Genomic DNA, 22,585 nt, shown 5'->3' with positions numbered 1-22,585 from the left:
TGTGTGTGTGTGTGTGTGTGTGTGTGTGTGTGTGTGTGTGTGTGTGTGTGTGTGTGTGTGTGTGTGTGTGTGTGTGTGTGTGTGTGTGTGTGTGTGTGTGTGTGTGTGGTGTGAGTCCAGCTGCTGATCTGAGATCTGCAACATGCCACACTTATTAGCCCAGGGCAGTCTGCTCTCTAAACTGATAATGTGGCAGCACAACTGGAGCATTAGGGAAAGGGGATACCAATTCAGTAGCACAACTGAATGCATTCAACCGGAATATGTATTCCGCATTTAACCCCACCCCTCTGAATCAGTGAAGTGCGGAATGGTGGGGGGTGGGGCTGCCTTAATCGATGTCCACGTCATTGGCTCACACACTTCAACAGCGGGGATGGCAATAACACTAAATGCATCATCAATTATCCTGAGGGCCATCGTTTTTTAAATTTTTTATTGTCAGGGCCACTGACCAAAGCGCCTGGAATTTGCACACAAGGAAGAAGTACATGGACACTGGTTCAAACCAACAAAGGGAGTTGTAATAGAATACTTTAAACTTCCTTGTTGGATGTTGAATACGTCAAATGAACCATTTCCCGGCTAATCAGGACTGAGTTGATGATAAACATCTGTAACTCAAAAGATAATATTTGACTACGGGCCGGGTTTAATCAAACCTGCCTTAGCAATGTTTATCCAGTTTCATTATTTACATAACTAAACCTACTGCCCACAGACTGACCTCAAAGATCCTACCTGTGAGAGGAGTCGACGTTGTAGTTTATAGTGTCCAAGCACATCATGCAGCTTTAGTGACGACGCAGAGAAAAGGTTTCTGTCTAAACGCCGATGTCTAAAATCAGGGTTCTCCAATCCTGGTCCTGGAGAGAAAGTCCAGGCTTTCATTCCAGCCCCTCAGTAAAACACAACAGACCGAAGGCCCTGAATAGTTGATTATTTGATTACTGTGTTAGTAATGGGCTGGGAGAAAAGCATGCACACACCCAGTATTTCCCCAGGACTAGAGTTGTAGGATCCTGGTTTAATTGTGGATTGAACTGATTTGATCCTTGTATACACATGGCTGTACAGTGCTGGCTCTTGTCCAGACTGTGGAGGATTCTAGAATGATTCCACATTCTGTAGAGTAAAAGCTCATGTCACTGTGAGATGGGTCAATTGGCATTGTGGGACTGTGTGGGAACAGGCTGTATGACAGGCATCCTGCTGGTTCTGGCACACTCTCATTGTGCCTTTTTTAAGTGACACTGGAGAGTGTCTGTCGATGCCCGGGTGGCATGACGACGTGCCACAGTGTGTGTCCGATGGGAGGAGTGTGAAATGAGTTGGAGTGTAAGTGTGTGGTCACACTTTTCGTTGCATTCTGATCTCTCCGGCCTGTATTCTCCAACACCAGATAAGACTGAGTGGCCCAAAGTGTGTGTGTGTGTGTGTGTGTGTGTGTGTGTGTGTGTGTGTGTGTGTGTGTGTGTGTGTGTGTGTGTGTGTGTGTGTGTGTGTGTGTGTGTGTGTGTGTGTGTGTGTGTGTGTGTGTGTGTGTGTGTGTGTGTGTGTGTGTGTGTGTGTGTGTGTGTGTGTGTGTGTGTGTGTGTGTGTGTTTGTGTGTGTGCCTGCATGTGTGTATGTGTGCTAAGTGCTTAGGGCTGGGAATTGCCAGGGACCTCACGGTACAATATTATCACAATAGTCAGGTGCCGATACGATACCTATTACAATTCTCACGATTCTAGATGTACTGCGATTCGATACTGTGATTTTATTCGACGTTCCAAACATATTGCTCACCATATGTCTGCTGCAGAGGATCAAGAGACAGCCATGAGAAACCCAGTTTGGATCAGTCATGGAAATAAAAGTGCGGCAAAAAAATACTAAGATAATACTGGAGTTTTGGAGCAGGTACAGCCAACTAGCGCAAAAAAATAACGTATTGTCAAAACGATACGATATACTGTCAAAAATAATATCCCAAAATGTAACTTTATCAATAATTTCCCCATCACTATACATGCGTACATTTAGGAGTATGTGTGCATGTGATAAAGAACAGATGAGGGAAAGAAATATAGTATCTCTGTGTGTGCGTGCATTAGTGTGAGCGTCCGTGCACGCGTACGCTCCTTCCTGTACATAATGACCCATCCAGAGAGTCTGTCTGATTGTGGACTCTGTCTAATGGCTCCAGCCGTTTAAGGTTTCCATCGTTATCCTCCCTGGACTCGGGCCAGACACACAGTGTTTATCCAGCGTTTCTAATGTGTCATCCTAACGTTCCCCTGCAGAACTGAACTGCAAGAGGATAAGCAAGGCCTGGTCCAGTAGCCAGCCATATTCCGAGCACCTGATCTAGCTCTTGAGGTCATCTGGCCAGAGCAAATCAGCATGCAGGATTCGTGGGGCCCAACTCCCTGGAAAACAAGTGGACCACATTATGACCTACAGGCAGAGTGACTTCCCCCGGTCTCCCACACATTGCCATGGCCACAGATTCAGCCTGTTTCCTCTCACTGCCTGTCTTGGTTAGGATGTACTGTATCATTTCACACCACAGAGAAATCACAATCTTGCAATCTGCATCTCTGTCTCTCTTATCACCTCTGTCTCGATCACTCTCTGGGTGGTGTGAGAAAAAGGATCGTGTCGTGTCATTCAGACAGTCTTCCAGAAGTCTCTTTCTTTTTCTCCCGCTTTGTCATTAGTTCCTCGCCCAAACGTCTCTAGAGCGGGACAGTGAACGTTTTAAACAAGATATCACTTAGCCCGGATTGTTTAGAGGAAAAGAGAGAGACTTACTGGAATCAAACGGGGAGAGTTCCATCATAATGATCTCAGAGGACTTATTTATTTATTTTTTAAATCAACTTTGGGTAAAACGCAATAGCGTACATTGAAGTGTGGGAGCGTCTACAGAAAAGACCATTAAGGATTATATACAGGCTGTGATTTATGGAACAAGAGCCATTTGAAAGCATTTTAAAATGTATTTGCTATGGCGACATGACATCACTGTATTTGGCAAATTGCTCCTTCAGGAAGAACGGTGTGCATTCGGTCTCCATATGGTACTCTGCCAATCATGAAAGTATTCACACCCTCGGTTCTCTGATTGTTTCCTGTCCCCTCACCTTGAAGCTCTCACCAATTAGAGCTACCAGCTTTCATATTCCTGTCCGGTCATCTTGATTAGGTGTCTGTCACGTCAATAAAAATGAAGGGAACATGAGTAACGACAGCTTCTAGGCTAATTTGTCATCATTCTTATGAAAAAGGTCGAGATCATGGTTGTTAGGAGGCACAGAGGGCGGTTACACAGTCTTCTTGATAATTTACACTGCCACATTCATTGATGGTATCACAATACGAGGCAGGTGCTGAACATGATAGTCTCAGTTGTCTGGCTTGGGAGATCAAATCTGTGTGTGTGTGTTTGATGAAATGCAGGATAGATGCCAGCCCTTACATAACCATTCTATCCTGAATCCAGTCATCAATCAGGTACTATCTCTGTCCTCACGGATCGGAATAGCATAAGATAGAAGACTGGACCCCTGTCATTATTCACCAAGTAACACGCCTGTGGCAAAGAATTAAATAGGAGTAGAAAGCTAAGCATACAGCTAAGTAAATTAGTGAGGGGGGGATGTCATTGATGTTCAATGAAATTAAATATGCTTCGCCAACACACAGAAACGCACGCACGCACGCACGCACGCACGCACACACACACACACACACACACACACACACACACACACACACACACACACACACACACACACACACACACACACACACACACACACACACACACACACACACACACACACAATTGCCTCTATAAAATGCAGTTGACAAGACAGGAACTGTCTTCCCAATTCCCCCGGGACCAATGGCAGAGATAAAAAGTTGATGAGGCTGTCCTATTCCACAGAAAAGATACTTTCGGCAACTGTGGCAAATCGTTTTAACCAGATTTCCAAATGCATAAAGGATTCGTTCTGATCATGGAGCCTGGTGAGGCTATTTTGGCATGGGCTCGTCTAGACACAGATCTAATCTAATTGGACACATTGAGCCTGAACAACAACAGAAATAGAAGAAGAGCAACTAAACCACATCTGAGCCGGATGGGTGCATTTTCAGGCCAACATTGTCTCCACATTGTCCCGGGGGTGTAGGTGGCATGGAGGGTTTGTGAATGAGTTTAGGAGGACTCTGCTTGCTTTCATGGTATTTCTGATAAGCAGATTGGATTTCTTTATGGGAGGGAAGGAGAAAAACATTTTATGGGTAAGTTCAAGGAAGCACCTGATCATAGGATAAATTGTGATTGCTAAAACTATGATGCAATTAGGACAATATAAATGCTCTCAAAGAAATACCAGAAATAGAAGTTCAAATAAATGCTCTCACTAAGAGCAATGAATGTCTCCATCTCTGAGTTGTGTTATTGTAAGTGACAATGGAAGATACTGACAACTGACACAAAGGCTTTGAAGGGAAATTACAGCACTCCCATTGAGTTCCCTGCCTTCCCCTGAACATGCTGGACACAAGAGGTTGCACAGCCGGACGCAGTCAGCCTCATCCGAGCGTGACTGTGCTCTACTTCCCAGAAACACCTTTTCTCCTTGTACCCTGATGGTGGAAACATGGACCGACACAGATGACCAACAGACCAGAGAGGATATCGCAGGGCTACAACATGCTGCTTGCTCCAAGCTCTGGGCCAACTCATTCCCTTTAATCTCTCTGAACACTCTCTCTGGCCTCCAACACAACCATATTTCTCAGTACTGAGTGATCCTTTAGTCTTCGTGCAATATCCGTCTTTATGAGCAAGTAACATCTTATTTTTAAGTCATAAAAGCTCAAGGATTCTTGTATTGGAACATCTCTAAGGAACAAAAGTCCTCCCACATGTTTCATTGTTAGCGGGGTCACAGAAATAAGATGACACAATATCATAAACCACCAACCTGGAGCTCAGTAGGAACCACAAAGCAGGGCTTAGGGGTTAGCCTACGCACTAATTGCTTTTCATGTAGATTAATCCACTGTGGCTGTCCCTTGACCATCCATCAAGGTAAGAGTGAGTAAAATTACCAACTCATTAACAATCACCCAGTATTACCATGGTGGCTTGGGGGATGTACGTCTGTAGCCATTTTGAGAGATACGTTAACTGTGATTACATAGTACCTGTCTTGATTGCATCAAATCGTGAGAAGTTAGTTAAGCTAGCTAACTTTACCTAGCTAGGCTAATTGAGGCTACAGTGCATGGGCTTTCACATCCAACAGTCAGTGCTTAACAAGGACTGAAATAGGTGCCGGTACTCATTTTGGGTGCTGGTACTGTTTATATTTAGATTCAGGAGCTCCACAATACTTTTGAGCTAAAGAGGAACAGGAGCTCAAGCAGTAGAACATTTGAGGTGCAGGTACTCAGCTCCTGCCCAAGTCAAGCACTGCCTACAGTTTAGAGGTTGACCGATTAATCGGAATGGCCGATTAATTGGGGCCGATTTCAAGTTTTCATAACAATCGGATATCGGTATTTTATTATTTTACACCTTTGTTTAATCTTTATTTAACTAGGCAAGTCAGTTAAGAACGCATTTTTATTTTTAATGACGGCCTAGGGACGGTGGGTTGACTGCCTTGTTCAGGGGCAGAATGACAGACTTTTACCTTGTCAGCTCAGGGATTCAATCTTGCAACCTTATGGTTAACTAGTCCAACGCTCTAACCACCTGCCTCACGAGGAGCCCGCCTGTTACACGAATGCAGTAAGAAGCCACGGTAAGTTGCTAGCTAGCGTTAAACTTTAATCAATCATAATCACTAGTTATAACTACTCATGGTTTATGATATTACTAGTTTATCTAGCGTGTCCTGCGTTGCATATAATCGATGCAGTGCGCATTCGCGAAAAAGGACTGTCGTTGCTCCAACGTGTACCTTACCATAAACACCAATGCCTTTCTTAAAATCAATACACAGAAATATATATTTTTAAACCTGCATATTTAGCTAAAATAAATCAAGGTTAGCAGGCAATATTAACCAGGTGAAATTGTGTCACTTCTCTTGCGTTCATTGCACACAGAGTCAGGGTATATGCAACAGTTTGGGCCGCCTGGCTCATTGCGAACTAATTTGCAAGAATTTTACATAATTATGACATAACATTGAAGGTTTTGCAATGTAACAGGAATATTTAGACTGATGGATGCCACCCGTTAGATAAAATACGGAACGGTTCCGTATTTCACTGAAAGAATAAACGTCTTGTTTTCGAGATGATACGTTTCCGGATTCGACCATATTAATGAACTAAGGCTCGAATTTCTGTGTGTTATTATGTTATAATTAAGTCTATGATTTGATAGAGCAGTCTCACTGAGCGATGGTAGGCACCAGCAGGCTCATAAGCATTCATTCAAACAGCACTTTCGTGCGTTTTGCCAGCAGCTCTGCTGTTTATGACTTCAAGCCTATCAACTCCCGAGATTAGGCTGGTGTAACGATCATTCATCACCAATACATTTCTGTCACAGAGGATGAAAGTTCTATTTCAATGGGCATGACATGTCTGTCATTAACCTCCTTCGATACGGGCCAGCATCACAGATTGGCCTCTCCAGATGTACCCGGACATGGTTCCGGACCCCTGACGGGAGCATTAGTATTGGCCACCCGCTGCCATGTGTCCACCACCAGCTGGGGCCAGCTGCCACCCTCCACCAACGACCTGGCTAGTCTGCCAATCAGGACATTTGGGAATCATTGTGCGGTACAGAATAGGATACAGTTGAAGTTGGAAGTTTACATACACCTAAGCCAAGTACATTTAGTTTTACACAATTCCTGACATTTAATCCTATAAAAACTCACTGTCCTGGGTCAGTTAGGATCACCACTTCATTTTCAGAATGTGAAATGTCAGAATAATAGTAGAGAGAAAGATTTCTTTCAGCTTATATTTCTTTCATCACATTCCCAATGGGTCAGAAGTTTACATACACTCAATTAGTATTTGGTAGCATTGCATTTAAATGGTTTAACTTGGGTCAAACATTTCGGGTAGCCTTCCACAAGCTTCCCACATGTCACACCCTGACCTTAGAGATCCTTTTTATGTCTCTATTTTGGTTTGGTCAGGGCATGAGTTGGGGTGGGCATTCTATGTTTTGTGTTCTATGTTTTCTATTTCTTTGTGTTTGGCCGGGTATGGTTCTCAATCAGGGACAGATGTCTATCGTTGTCTCTGATTGGGAACCATACTTAGGCACCCTTCTTCCCACCTATGGGTGTGGGAAGTTGTCTTTGTTTGTAGCATTATAGCCCTTAGGCTATAAGGTCATTGTTTTTTGTCAGCGTCATCAGAAATAAAGGAATATGTATGCTCACCACGCTGCGCTTTGGTCCTCCTCATTCAACGATCATGACCACAATAGGTTGGGTGAATTTTGGCCCATTCCTCCTGACAAAGCTGGTGTAACTGGGTCAGGTTTGTAGGCCTCCTTGCTCGCACACACTTTTTCAGCTCTGCCCACACATTTTCTATTGGATTGAGGTCAGGGTTTGTGATGGCCACTCCAATACCTTGACTTTGTTGTCCTTAACCCATTTTGCCACAACTTTGAAAGTATGCCTGGGGTCATTGTCCATTTGGAAGACCCATTTGCGACCAAGCTTTAACTTCCTGACTGATGTCTTGAGATGTTGCTTCAGTATGTCCACATAATTGTCCTGCCTCATGATGCCATCTATTTTGTGAAGTACACCAGTCCCTCCTGCAGCAAAGCACCCCCACAACATGATGCTGCCTCCCCCGTGCTTCACGGTTGGGATCGTGTTCTTCGGCTTGCAAGCCTCCCCCTTTTTCATCCAAACATAACAATGGTCATTATGGCCAAACAGTTCCATTTTTATTTCATCAGACCAGAGGACATTTCTCCAAAAAGCCCGATCTTTGTCCCCATGTGCAGTTGCAAATCATAGTCTTTTTTTATGCCGGTTTTGGAGCAGTGGCTTTTTCCTTGCTGAGCGGCCTTTCAGGTTATGTCGATATAGGACTTGATTTACTGTGGATATAGATACTTTTGTACCTGTTTCCTCCAGCATCTTCACAAGGTCCTTTGCTGTTGTTCTGGGATTGATTTGCACTTTTCGCACCAAAGTATGTTCATCTCTAGGAAACAGAATGAGTCTCCTTCCTGAGCGGTATGACGGCTGCATGGTCCCATGGTGTTAATACTTACATACTATTGCTTGTACAGATGAACATGATACCTTCAGGTGTTTGACAATTGCTCCCAAGGATGAACCAGACTTGTGGAGGTCTACAATTTGTTTTCTGAGGTCTTGGCTGATTACTTTTGATTTTCCCATGATGTCAAGCAAAGAGACACTGAGTTCAAAGGTAGGCCTTGAAATACATCAACAGGTACACCTCCAATTGACTCAAATTATGTCAATTAGCCTATCAGAAGCTTCTAAATCTATGATATTATTTTCTTGGATTTTCCAAACTGTTTAAAGGCACAGTCAACATCTGACCCACTGAAGTTGTGATACAGTGAATTATAAGTGAAATAATCTGCCTGTAAACAATTGTTGGAAACATTACTTGTGTCAAGCACAAAGTAGATGTCCTAACCGACTTGCCAAAACTATAGTTTGTAAACAAAAATTTGTTTGTGTGGTTGAAAAACAAGTTTTAATGACTCCAACCTAAGTGTATGTAAACTTCCGACTTCAACTGTACATGTTGTACACAAAACAGGAGGCAGACAGGCAGTCAAAGTAGTACTGTTTGTTTTCAGCAACTCTGGCTAGTGGCTATGATATGGCAGCAACTACAAAGATTAGCCTACATCATCACACAAAGCGCAGATAGCTTTTTACTCCAATATAATGTGTAGGGACTGTGTCCTGCTTGTGCAACTGCAATATACATTACAATAGAGAGTTTATAGCCTTCAAAATGGCTTTGGATGTTCGTTCAACTCGCTGCAGGGTTTTAATTTCAGCTGTTCGTAAATATGAGGCAGAAATATGAGGCAGAGACGGGCTACATCATCATTACATTTAAATTTAAGTAATTTACATTTACATTTAAGTCATTTAGCAGACGCTCTTATCCAGAGCGACTTACAAATTGGTGCATTCACCTTATGACATCCAGTGGAACAGCCACTTTACAATAGTGCATCTAAATCTTTTAAGGGGGGTGAGAAGGATTACTTTATCCTATCCTAGGTATTCCTTAAAGAGGTGGGGTTTCAGGTGTCTCCGGAAGGTGGTGATTGACTCCGCTGTCCTGGCGTCGTGAGGGAGTTTGTTCTACCATTGGGGAGCCAGAGCAGCGAACAGTTTTGACTGGGCTGAGCGGGAACTGTACTTCCTCAGTGGTAGGGAGGCGAGCAGGCCAGAGATGGATGAACGCAGTGCCCTTATTTGGGTGTAGGGCCTGATCAGAGCCTGGAGGTACTGAGGTGCCGTTCCCCTCACAGCTCCGTAGGCAAGCACCATGGTCTTGTAGCGGATGCGAGCTTCAACTGGAAGCCAGTGGAGAGAGCGGAGGAGCGGGGTGACGTGAGAGAACTTGGGAAGGTTGAACACTAGACGGGCTGCGGCATTCCGGATGAGTTGTAGGGGTTTAATGGCACAGGCAGGGAGCCCAGCCAACAGCGACTTGCAGTAATCCAGACGGGAGATGACAAGTGCCTGGATTAGGACCTGCGCCGCTTCCTGTGTGAGGCAGGGTCGTACTCTGCGGATGTTGTAGAGCATGAACCTACAGGAACAGGCCACCGCCTTGATGTTAGTTGAGAACGACAGAGTGTTGTCCAGGATCACGCCAAGGTTCTTAGCGCTCTGGGAGGAGGACACAATGGAGTTGTCAACCGTGATGGCGAGATCATGGAACGGACAGTCCTTCCCCGGGAGGAAGAGCAGCTCCGTCTTGCCGAAGTTCAGCTTGAGGTGGTGATCCGTCATCCACACTGATATGTCTGCCAGACATGCAGAGATGCGATTCGCCACCTGGTCATCAGAAGGGGGAAAGGAGAAGATTAATTGTGTGTCGTCTGCATAGCAATGATAGGAGAGACCATGTGAGGTTATGACAGAGCCAAGTGACTTGGTGTATAGCGAGAATAGGAGAGGGCCAAGAACAGAGCCCTGGGGGACACCAGTGGTGAGAGCGCGTGGTGAGGAGACAGATTCTCGCCACGCCACCTGGTAGGAGCGACCTGTCAGGTAGGACGCAATCCAAGCGTGGGCCGCGCCGGAGATGCCCAACTCGGAGAGGGTGGAGAGGAGGATCTGATGGTTCACAGTATCGAAGGCAGCCGATAGGTCTAGAAGGATGAGAGCAGAGGAGAGAGAGTTAGCTTTAGCGGTGCGGAGCGCCTCCGTGATACAGAGAAGAGCAGTCTCAGTTGAATGACTAGTCTTGAAACCTGACTGATTTGGATCAAGAAGGTCATTCTGAGAGAGATAGCGGGAGAGCTGACCAAGGACGGCACGTTCAAGAGTTTTGGAGAGAAAAGAAAGAAGGGATACTGGTCTGTAGTTGTTGACATCGGAGGGATCGAGTGTAGGTTTTTTCAGAAGGGGTGCAACTCTCGCTCTCTTGAAGACGGAAGGGACGTAGCCAGCGGTCAGGGATAAGTTGATGAGCGAGGTGAGGTAAGGGAGAAGGTCTCCGGAAATGGTCTGGAGAAGAGAGGAGGGGATAGGGTCGAGCGGGCAGGTTGTTGGGCGGCCGGCCGTCACAAGACGCGAGATTTCATCATTTAGCAGACGCTCTTATCCATCATGAGTAAAGAGAGAAATATGAAGGGAGGTGGAGTGTGAGTAGCAGCTACAGATGTAGGATCTTAATTTGAGACAGTATGCTACAGCAGGAAAATAATCCTACAGAAACAGGAAATGTGAATTATTATGTGCATTATAATTAATGGACATTTTTGTAGGGGTTACTACATTTTAAGGGAAAATCAAGTCTGAAATTTTAAAGTGGAGATTACAAACTTTCAAAAGCCTTATTAAACTTCAAAAACACAACAATTTTGACATTTCATGCATTGCAGGAAAGTTCTCCTGCAACAGAAATTCAATTAAGATCCGGTACGTAGAAAAAATGAGTGCATAAAATTACACATGCGCAGAACGTGATCCAGATCCGTAGCTTTGAGAAAGAGGTTTTTGAGAAAGAGGCTCTAACTCCTCTAGCTCCACAATGAAATACGGTGCATGCCTGCCAGCTTAGTGGGGTCTGCCACTAGCATAGTCAGTATAGTCAGCTCAGCTTTCCCCATTGAGACCATGACTGTGCCTCGATCTAGGTCGGGCAAAACTAAACATGGCGGTGTTTGCCTTAGCAATCTCACTGGAATAAAGACCTCCAATCCTGTCATTATTGAAAGAGATTGTGATAATATCTTACATCTGAAAATATAACTACTTAATGTTAGATCCCTCACTTCCAAGACAGTCATAGTCAATTAACTAATCACTGATCATAACCTTGATGTGATTGACCTGACTGAAACATGGCTGAAGCCTGATGAATTTACTCTGTTAAATGAGGCCTCTCTTGGTTACACTAGTGACCATATACACTGAGCATCCCGCAAAGGCAGAGGTGTTTCTAGCATTTGCGATGACGGTGTTCAGCGGTGCGCAGCGACACAGCAGATGACTGAGATTTTGTATTTTGAGCATCTTGTCATTAAATCTATGCAGCCTACTCAATCACTTTTTATAGCTACTGTTTTACAGGCCTCCTGGGCCATATACAGTGTACCTCACTGAGTTCCTGAATTCCAATTAGACCTTGTAGTCATGGCAGATAATATTCACATTTTTGGTGACTTCCAATATTCACATGGAAAGAGTGGCCTTTTTATTGTCCCCAGCTCAAGGTGATTCTGTGTAATGATTATGCTGTTTAATCAGCTTCTTGATGTGCCACACCTGCCAGGTGGATGGATTATCATGGCAAAGGAGAAATGCTCACTAACAGGGATGTAAACAAATGGTTGCACAAAATGTGAGAGAAATTAGCTTTTTGAGTGCATGGAAAAAAACATTAACATTTTCTGTTTATATTTTTGTTCGGTGTAGCTCCCTTGTATACATATAATACCCGAGCCCTGAATGCAAACTTCCAGAAAATTGGAACAAAAATGGAGCTAGACCAAAATGGAACTCTTCCGACTAGCTTGGAAAGACAGTACCGTGCAATATTGAAGCGCCCTCACTGCTGCTCGATCAGCCTACTTTTCCAACCTAATTGAGGAGGATAAAAACGATCCAAAATGTGATACGGTCACAAAGCTAACTAAAAAGCAGCATTCCTCAAGAGAGGATGGTCTTCACTTAAGCAGTGATGAGTTCATGAACATTTTTGACAAAAAGATCATGATCATTAGAAAGCAAATTACAGACTCCTCTTTGAATCTGCATATTTCAGCTGTCCTGAGTCTGGACATAACTGCCAGGACAGGACCTAGGATCAATGGAGACACTCAAGTTTTTAAATCATGTATCTCTCTTCACATGTACCAAACTCACGAAAATGGCAGTAATAAAGCCTCTCCTGAAAAAGCCAAACCTTGACCAAGACATTTTTATAAAAAATATGAACCTATATTGAATCTCCCATTCCTCTCAAAAATGTTAGAAAAAGCTGTTTGTTCTCTGACAAATCCATTGTAAGTTTCGGTGTCCTCAAGGTTCCATTTTAGGATCACTATTGTTTTCACTATATATTCTATCTCTTGATGATGTCATTCGGATACGCAATATCAACTTTCACTGCTATGCGGACAACACACAGCTGTACATTTCAATGAAACATGGTGAAGCCCCAAAACTGCCTACCCTGGAAGCATGTGTTTCAGACCTAAGGAAGTGGATGGCAGGAAATGTTTTACTTTTAAACTCAGACAAAACAGAGTTGCTAGTTCTAGGTTCCAAGAAACAAAGATATCTGCTGTTTGATCTGACAATTCATCTTGATGGTTGTACAGTCGTCTCAAATAAAACTGTGAAGGACCTCGGCGTTACTCTGGACCCTTATTTCTCTTTTGACGAACATATAAAGTATATTTCAAGGGCAGCTTTTTTTCCATCTTTGTAACATTACAAAGATCTTAAATTTTTTGTCGAAAAATGATGCAGAAAAGCTAAACCATGCTTTTGTCACTTCTAGATTAGACTACTGCAATGCTCTACTTTCCGGCTACCAGGATAAAGCACTAAATCAACTTCATTCAGTGCTAAATACGGTTGCTATAATCTTGACTAGAACCCAAAAAACATATCATGTTAATTCAGTGCTAGCCTCTCTACACTGGCTTCCTGTTAAGGCTAGGGATGATTTCAATGTTTTGCTGCTAACCTACAAATCATTACATGGAGTTGCTTCTACCTATCTCTCCGATTTGGTCCTGCCGTACATACCTACACGTACGCTACAGTCACAAGACGCAGGCTTCCTTGTTGTCTCTAGAATTTAGAATTTATGGTATGGTCTGCCTATACATGTGAGAGACGCAGACTCTTTCTCAACCTTTAAGTCTTTATTGAAGACTAATCTCTTCAGTAGGTCCTATGATTGAGTGTAGTCTGGCCCAGGGATGCGAAGGTGAACGGCAAGGCACTGGAGTGACAAACCGCCTTTGCTGTCTCTGCCTGGCCGGCTCCCTTCTCTCCACTGGGATTCTCTGCCTCTGAAACTATTACGGCTGACTAGTGCTCTTCCATGCCATCCCTAGGAGGAGTGTGTCACGTTGTGCCAGGCTTTTTTCGATATAGTCGACTTGAGTGGGTTGAGTCATTGATGTGATCTTCCTGTCCGGTCATTCGCCCCCTCTGGTTTGTGTGGTTGGTGGAGATCTTCGTGGCCTATACTCAGCCTTGTCTCAGGATAGTAAGTTGGTGGTCTGTTGATATCCCTCTAGTGGTGTGGTGGGTGTGCTTTGGCAAAGTGGGTAGGGTTATATCCTGCCCCCTTGTCCGGGGGTATCGTCGGCCTGGGCAACAGTGTCTCCCGACCCCCCTTGTCTCAGCCTACAGTATCTATGCTGTGTTTATTCTTTCAGTGAAATATGGAACCGTTACGTATTTTATCGAACGGGTGGCAACCCTAAGTCTAAATATTGCTGTTACATTGCACAACCTTCAATGTTATGTCATAATTATGTAAAATTCTAGCAAATGAATTATGTTTTTTTTAGGAAGAAATGGTCTTCCCACAGTTCGCAACGAGCCAGGCAGCCCAAACTGCTGCATATACCCTGACTCTGCTAGCAATGAACGCAAGAGAAGTGACACAATTTCCCTAGTTAATATTGCCTGCTAACATGGATTTCTTTTAACTAAATATGCAGGTTAAAAAATATATACTTGTGTATTGATTTTAAGAAAGGCATTGATGTTTATGGGTAGGTACAATGGTGCAACGATGGTGCTTTTTTTCGCGAATGTGCTTTTGTTAAATCATCACCCTTGGCAAAGTAGGTTGTGATTCGATGATAAATTAACAGGCACTGCATTGACTATATGCAACGCAGGACAAGCTAGTTAAACTAGTAATATCATCAACCATATGTCGTTAACTAGTGATTTATGTTAAGATTGATTGTTTTTTATAAGATGAGTTTAATGCTAGCTAGAAACTTACCTTGGCTCCTTGCTGCACTCGCATAACAGGTGGTCAGCCTGTCACGCAGGCTCCTCGTGGATTGCAATATAATCGGCGTCCAAAAATTATGATTACCGATTGTTATGAAAACTTGAAATCGGCCCTAATTAATCAGTTTTGCCGATTAACCGGTCGACCTCTACATGAATTTTTTTTTTTGTGGTATTATCTTAAGCAGACTGTGTTTGTCTGTTGTTGTGACTTAGATGAAGATCAAATTTGATGACCAATTTATGCAGAAGTCCAGGTAATTCCAGAGGGTCCACATACTTTTTCTTGCCACTGTAGAGGAGGTAATCAACAAAGTAATGGAGTCCAGGTGAGTCCAATATTGTGCAGCTGCGTATAATGATGGTGACAGGTGTGCGTAATGAAGGGCAGGCGTGAAAGCCTGACGGTAGCAGGCGTGACAGTAACCACCCCTTCTAGGGGCGCCACCTGGCGTCCCACCTGGGCGAGCCTAACGGGCTGGCTGAGGCATGGGCGCTGGACATGCTGGCTGAGTCATAGAAGCCCAAAGAACCGGCTAAGGAGTGGGATCCTGGCGAGCCGGCTGAGGCGTGGGACCCTGATGATCCGGCTGAGGCGTGAAAGCCTGACGAACCCGCTGAAGCATGACGTGAGGTGGGCGCCTGCCAAGACAACTGAGGCAAGGAGACCTCTCGAGCCAGCTAAGGCATGGAAGCCCGACGCGCTAGCTGAGGCACCCCCTGGTTCCATCGGCGACGGCACCCGGACCCAACATCACCAACCAAAAACTCCCTGATGCTTCCTTTAGTGGTGTCAGCATTCTGTGAGAATCGACGCTGGAGACGAGAAGCAACTACAGGGAGTGAACATTTAATAAACAACGGACATTAAACAGAACAGGAACAGCATCTGGACAGGGGAAAAATAACAACATCAATGCTGACACAGGGAACAAACTGAGGAGCAGACAGATATAGAAGGGGTAATCTAGAAATATTATGCAGCTGCGCGTAATGATGGTAATAGGTGTGCGTAATGAAGGGCAGCCTGGCCCTCGAGCACCAGAGAGGGGGAGCGGGAGCAGACGTGATAGTAAAAGCACTTTGTGACATTTTCTGATGGAAAAAGGGCTTTATAAATACATTTGATTTGATTTCCAAATGGGCGGGTGAAGGTGAAAACTCTGTATTTGCAGCCATGGCCTACAAAGAAATACAGTCAAAAACTTGACAAACTTGAAGCTTGGCTTGAGTAAAATATCTGCCCGTACAGCCTTAGGCTTAGCACTGCCAAAAGATTCTTAAGTTGTTCAAAGTCCCAGTTATTGTTACTTGCGTAACTACACAGGCATGTCATACTACACACATTTTTAATAGTTCTGTCAGTGCCTAGACTGCATTCTATGTCAAGTTCAATTTTGTTGCAAAATGTTACTCTTGAAAGCAATTACATTCCATTTGTACTTTACTGATTTTTAATATACATGAAAAGAGCATGGGCCTTTTGGGGAGTGTTATGTGCAGTCATGTCCCAACACATTTACAAATTCCATTACTTGTGTCCCATTGAGAATTAGAACTAAAAGGAAGATTAAAAAAGAAAAGGGGGGATACACCACCAATCCCCCCGAGCAAAATACACCTTGACCAACAGTGTTGTTCACACAAGCCAGCTGGCCTTTATCTTAGTCACTTGGGGATTTGCATTCAGTGTCAGGACAACAGCCATCGATATACAGGACAGTTAAGAGACCACACACTAACAGGCAGCTGAAGAGAAGAAGAGGGGGAGAAATCAATGGCTCTCTACCAGCCACTCTACGGGGCTCCTCTTGTTCTCCCCAATGGCCCCGGTGTGAGAAGCCCTCTTTCAGTTGCAAGACGGGCCACCCGGATCTGCCCTGTCATCCATTAAGCAGCCAGTGGTGGGCATCGAGGACCCGGCTGGCAGAACGCCAGGAAGACACCAGCAGAACCTGGTTGTTTGTGAGACAAACGAGGAGAAGGAGAATAGGTAGTGGGTAGAGATGGTGGGAGGGAGACAAGGAGAGGACGAACAGGGGGTGAGATTGGAGGAGTGAGAGGAGAATGGAAAAAATGATGAGAGGAAGAGAAATTAGAAAAGAAGAGAGAAAATTAGGTTGACGACGATGAGGGAGAGAAAAAGTTTAACAAAATATATGGGACAAAAAGGAGAAGAGAAGAATGCATGTGAAAGTGTGGAATAAAGACAGTGAGAGTGAGCATGAAAAGGGGAAAGGTCTGGACAAAACTAATGACATTACAAGTGTGGTTGAAGCCTCAACTCCATCGCTCTCCTAGCTTGGGGGCACCGCTGAGGTGTCAAGAAGGGGAGCCTGGGAGCCAGAGCGTCGGAGCATTACCATGACACTCCTGTGACGGTCGCAACACGCTGCGCTCTCACACATCCCCTCCAGTCTCGCAGCGTGAGAGCCTCCTGCTCCACGCCACCACTGCCTCTGGGACAAATTGGTGCTCGATCTAGCGTCACGCTTACAATGGTCCCCCCTTGCTGTGTCGCTGTGCACCGCTGAACACCATCGAACACTGTCGCCCTCTGCCAGCTTCTCCCCCACCCACACAAAACAAATCTCTCTTCTGACAGCATAATTCACGGGGGAGGCCTTGGGAAGACGGAGGATATGGAGGAGAACTAGTGTCCTGGGCTCCGCTATGGAGGCTTGGCTGGTCTGTACCACCACGTAACCATAGTCCTATTCAGCCATGGCCGGGGAGAGAGAGAGGGGCGACTCAGAGAATTCAGTGTGGCCCCTGTGCAAACTTGAGTGAATGCCGTTGAGCCTAATACCAACTAATCTGGTCATCAAATACCCCTCCTGCCGCCGATTGTAAATCTGCTCTGCTTTTTACCAGCAACCCTGCTTGGATGGCTAAGAGGACCAGCGTGCCAAGCTGCTCTGGTAGGGTGTCCCGCAGCTTCCTCAGAGAAAGAGGGAGAGAAGGCGAAAGAAGAATGGGAGAAGGTAGGAGAGGAAATGAGAAGAACGAGTAGAGAGGGGCAGAAAGAACAAGGTTGATGTGGCATGGAGAAAAAGCTTTTTGTCTTCGTATCAAATGAGCTGGGAAGCTGAGTTTCAATTACTGTTGGTAATAAGTGTGATTTTGCACAGTTAACAACAGCCATACTCAGACTAAAGTTGACAATGTTTGACTCACACACAGTCATTTGAGATTATGCAAATACACTCTATGCAACTAAACTATTGAGCTGTGTACTCTACAAGTGTAGTTTATTGTGTTCCTCGGTGTGATATCAGCTGCATGGGCAACATGAAGTTATGAACTGGCACAATGTCCTCATTATACCAGTAGGCCACATCTGAAACTGGATTAAGCATTGGACCAACAGCTTGTGACACACCCTTCTAAGGTGGACTTCCAAGAGGCAAAGGGGTATGGAATCTGGAATCCCACCAACCAACCATCTACCTGAATGACTGAGTGACAAACTATGACTGCCATCTGTCACGAGTCACGACCACCCTGCTCTAAAACAACAGGCACAGAGACTTCCTCATCCGAGAGAAAGCGGGGCACTGTTGATGATGCCCAGTGTAAATGCCCCATCTATAGCCCACCACATTGGGAAGACAGATGGTGCAGAGTCTGCGTTGTATTCATTCACTTTGTGTCTTTTTTCTGCCATCAATCCCTATGCTGCCTTCCCAACAAACGACCGCTTCCTTTGTTCTCCACGTTTCATCAAAGCGTCATTTAAAGCACTCTACTGAAAGGGGCAAAAAGAAGGGAGAAGAAGAGGGGAGTGGTGGTGTTGGGGTGCATGTGGTAAAGCATTCAGCATGTACCAACACATTTGATATCCCAGTTCACAAGGCCTGTCACAAAAGGCTTTTAGCTCTTAAGCAAACTAGCTTTAGCAAGCTTTTTTCAAGTCTTTGTCTAATGCCTCACCCAAAAGATTAAACCAAGCATATCAGTCTCCTCCTTGACACTTTTGCACTGTACGTGTGTGCCATATTGATGCTGAACGGCTAAGACCAACTGGGCGAATTAAGAAAACCCTCCTTTCACTAAGTTCTGTGGGGATATGTAAATTATCAGTTTATTCAAACATTTGCCTGTATTGTCCTGTAACCAACGGTGGTTGTAACAGCAACCCCATTGATAGATCAATTTGAATTTGGTTAAAATGACAAGATAACTATCAAAATATGTGTACGGTACTTATAATAACACATCAATAGCACATTATTTATAGGCTACCTACAGTACCGTAGGCTTCAAATAAAGTGTAACCAAAGGCTATCTGTTTGAACTTTTCAGGATAGCCTTAGTTGAATGTCAGGAGAGAAATACAGTTGTGGAATGTAACCCAAAACATTAGCCCTAAAACGCTGGTGGTTAATGGCTCTGCTGGGGTAGCAGAAGCACTAGTTTACAGGCAGCTTGAGACTGTCATACCATTCATTTCAGTAGCACCTATCGACCAAATCACTACTAGCCCCCCTTTCCCCCCCCAAAATGCGTTTTACTTACTAGTAACATAGTTCGACAGCCGTGGCGAAACCACCCTGTTCATGCTTCACAGCTCCACTAACGTTATATTTACGGACCAAATAAATACCACACACCCGATGAATGGGAATGCACATTCGGGTGGGATTCTTTACACTTGGCCCCTTCATACACAACACAGAAACAATGTTGAATGTTTAACTAGCTTTGCGTAGCTACCCCAAAGTGATAGACTTTAGATGTTCCTCGGTGCTCTTTTGCACAACAAATATCGCTAACGCCAATTATCTATAAGCACACGACTGTCTTTTAATCATAAGGCTTACAATACGTTGTGTATTTTCGAATTTAGTCAGGATCCTTATGAGATGTGAGATTATAATAAGACATTATAAAGGGGTAATGCATGATTATGACAAGTCTTACATTGCATTATAACCGCACTTCAACATGATGTTTAAAAACACAGAGCCTACTTCTCCAAAGACGCACACCGCTTGTGCATAATCATTCGAATATAATTGAAATAGACCGAAAGGTCGACTATTATCTTCAGGTTTATAAATCAAATCAGCAAAATAATCCATGAAACATAAAATTGAGGTGTACAAAGTAGGCTAGTGAAGCGAACCGAGTTCATTTGAACCTGAACTTCACGCGCATTGCATTCTCGGAGAGAAACAGGTAGGCTACCTTCACAGAATCAACAGTAACCATCAAGTGAAAAAAAGGCTGTACAAAAATTATATAATAATAATTAACAATGAGAAAAACGAAATTAAATTCAAGCTCTTACCTAATTGACAGACGATCAAGAGCTGAGCGAGCAATAAGCCTCTTGAAACAGCCGTTTCCATATTTCACCAACCTCACAAATCTCGACGAAGACAATAAAAAATCGAATGTATGCTTCTTGGGAAAGATAGTCCCGTGAAGGTTTCACATTTGTTTCATGCTGGGAGTTGTTGTGTTGTCCGGTCCCGGTGTATCCTCACTCCTTTCTTTTCGGTATCTCCGGTGAGGTTGTTCGTCTCCTACTCGGAGATGAACGGTGAGCGCGAGGAGGGAAAGTGTATGAGAAGCGTGCGCCTCCCACAGACCATAATGCACGAGCTCTATTTAACGGAGTTGATAGGACTTTTTTGTAAGGAAATAGCCTGCGTTCATTGATTTATTGATTTAATGAAGTCATTACAAATAGTGATAATTCCATGTAACTCAGTTGCAACAGTCGTTTTGTAACTTTATTCTGAATATGTTTTATTTTATTTTTATTGTAACACAAACCATTTGGCTATTTGCAAAGCCAGCAACAATGCTGGATTGTTTTTTATTGCCAAGGGCCATATCTATATCCCATACAGAAGTCTATATCAGTCTGCTAATACAAGACTAGTAATGGCCGAGTGCACCACTTTATTGTGTTTGAGCGTTTACCAGGATTTGTAACTTGAGGTTGTTGATTATCTGTACAAATCAAAACATTATTTGTCACATGCGCCGAGTACAACAAGTGTAGACCTTACTGTGAAATGCTTATTTACAAGCCCTTAACCAACAGTGCAGTTCAAGAAGAGTTAAGAAAATATTTACCAAACACAATAAACACAATAATTACGAGACTATATACAGGGGGTACCGGGTCAGTGTGCAGGGTACAGGTAAATTGAGGAAATTTGTACATGTAGGTAGTGGTGAAGTGACTATGCATAGATAATAAACAGGAGTAGCAGAAGTGTACAGAACAAATGGGGGGGTCAACATAAATAGTCCGGTGGCCATGTGATGAATTGTTCAGCAGTCTTATGGCTTGGGGGTAGAAGCTGTTAAGGAGCCTTTAGGTCCTAGACTTGGCGCTCCGGTACCGCTTGCCGTGCGGTAGCAGAGAAAACAGTCTATGACTTGGGTGACTGGAGTCTCTGATAATTTTATGGGCTTTCCTCTGACACCGCCTATTATATAGGTCCTGGATGGCAGGAAGCTTGGCCACAGTGATGTACTGGGCCGTACGCCCTACCCTCTGTAGCGCCTTACGGTCAGATGCCGAGGAGTTGCCATACCAGGCAGTGATGCAACCGGTCAGGATGCTCTCGATGGTGCAGCTGTAGAACTTTTTGAGGATCTGGGGACCCATGCCAAATCTTTTTAGTCTCCTGAAGGGGAAAAGGTTTTGTCTTGCCATCTTCACGACTGTCTTGGTGTGTTTGGACCATGATAGTTTGTTGGTGACGTGGACACCAAAGAACTTGAAACTCTTGACCCACTCCACTACAACCCTGTTGATGTTAATGGGGGCCTGTTCGGCCCGCCTTTTCCTGTAGTCCACGAACAGCTCCTTTGTCTTGCTCACATTGAGGGAGAGGTTGTTGTCCTGGCACCACACTGCCAGTTCTCTGACCTCCTCCCTATTGTCTGTCTCAACATTGTCCGTGATCAGGCCTACCACTGTTGTGTCTTCAGCAAACTTAATGATGGTGTTGGAGTCGTATTTGGCCACACAGTCGTGTGTGAACAGGGAGTACGGGAGGGGAATAAGTACACACCCCTGAGGGGCCCAAGTGTTGAGGATCAGCGTGGCAGACAGGTTGTTGCCTACCCTTACCACCTGAGGGCGGCCCGTCAGGAAGTCCAGGATCCAGTTGCAAAGGGAGGTGTTTAGTCCCAGGGTTCTTAGCTTAGTGTTGAGAGTTGAAGGCAATATGGTGTTGAACGCTGAGCTGTAGTCAATGAACAGCATTCTCACATATGTGTTAATTTTGTCCAGGTAGGAAAGGGCAGTGTGGAGTGCAATTGAGATTGCGTCATTAATTTTTTTTTAAATGCACCTTTATTTAACCAGGTAGGCTATTTGAGAACAAGTTCCTGGCCAAGATAAAGTAAAGCAGTGTGACACAGACAACAACACAGAGATGCACATGGAGTAAACAATAAACAAGTCAATGACACAGTAGAAAAAAGAAAGTCTATATACTGTGTGTGCAAAAGGCATGAGGAGGTAGGCAATAAATAGGCCATAGGAGTGAATAATTACAATTTAGCAGATTAACACGAGTGATAAATGATCAGATGATGATGTGCAAGTAGAGATACTGGTGTGCAAAAGAGCAGAAAAGTAAATAAAATAAAAACAGTATGGGGATGAGGTAGGTAGATTGGCTGGGCTATTTACAGATGTACTATGTACAGCTGCAGCGATCGGTTAGCTGCTCAGATAGCAGCTGTTGGGGACGATATGCAAATTGGAGTGGGTCTCGGGTATCCTGGAGGATGCTGTTGATGTGAGCCATGACCAGTCTACAAAAGGGTTAAACGGATAATACCTGTGGAATATAAAAAATACTTGCTTACATGTTTTCCAGTTTCTA

General features: G+C 44.2%; 1 protein-coding gene across 1 annotated transcript in view; it reads right to left on the bottom strand.

The window, feature by feature from the left end:
* Nucleotides 1-20,299, bottom strand: part of ptprz1a (protein tyrosine phosphatase receptor type Z1a) — a 76,195-nt gene extending 55,896 nt beyond the window's left edge. The window contains 1 exon segment of the mRNA XM_046354903.1: nt 20,017-20,299. Within this exon segment, the coding sequence (XP_046210859.1) occupies nt 20,017-20,077 (61 nt within the window). The 5' untranslated portion in view covers nt 20,078-20,299.
* Between the last annotated feature and the right edge of the window lie 2,286 nt (nt 20,300-22,585).

This window comes from Oncorhynchus gorbuscha, linkage group LG01 (genome assembly GCF_021184085.1).
Source record: "Oncorhynchus gorbuscha isolate QuinsamMale2020 ecotype Even-year linkage group LG01, OgorEven_v1.0, whole genome shotgun sequence".
Lineage (NCBI taxonomy): Eukaryota > Metazoa > Chordata > Actinopteri > Salmoniformes > Salmonidae > Oncorhynchus > Oncorhynchus gorbuscha.
This window is presented reverse-complemented; position numbering and strand designations above follow the sequence as displayed.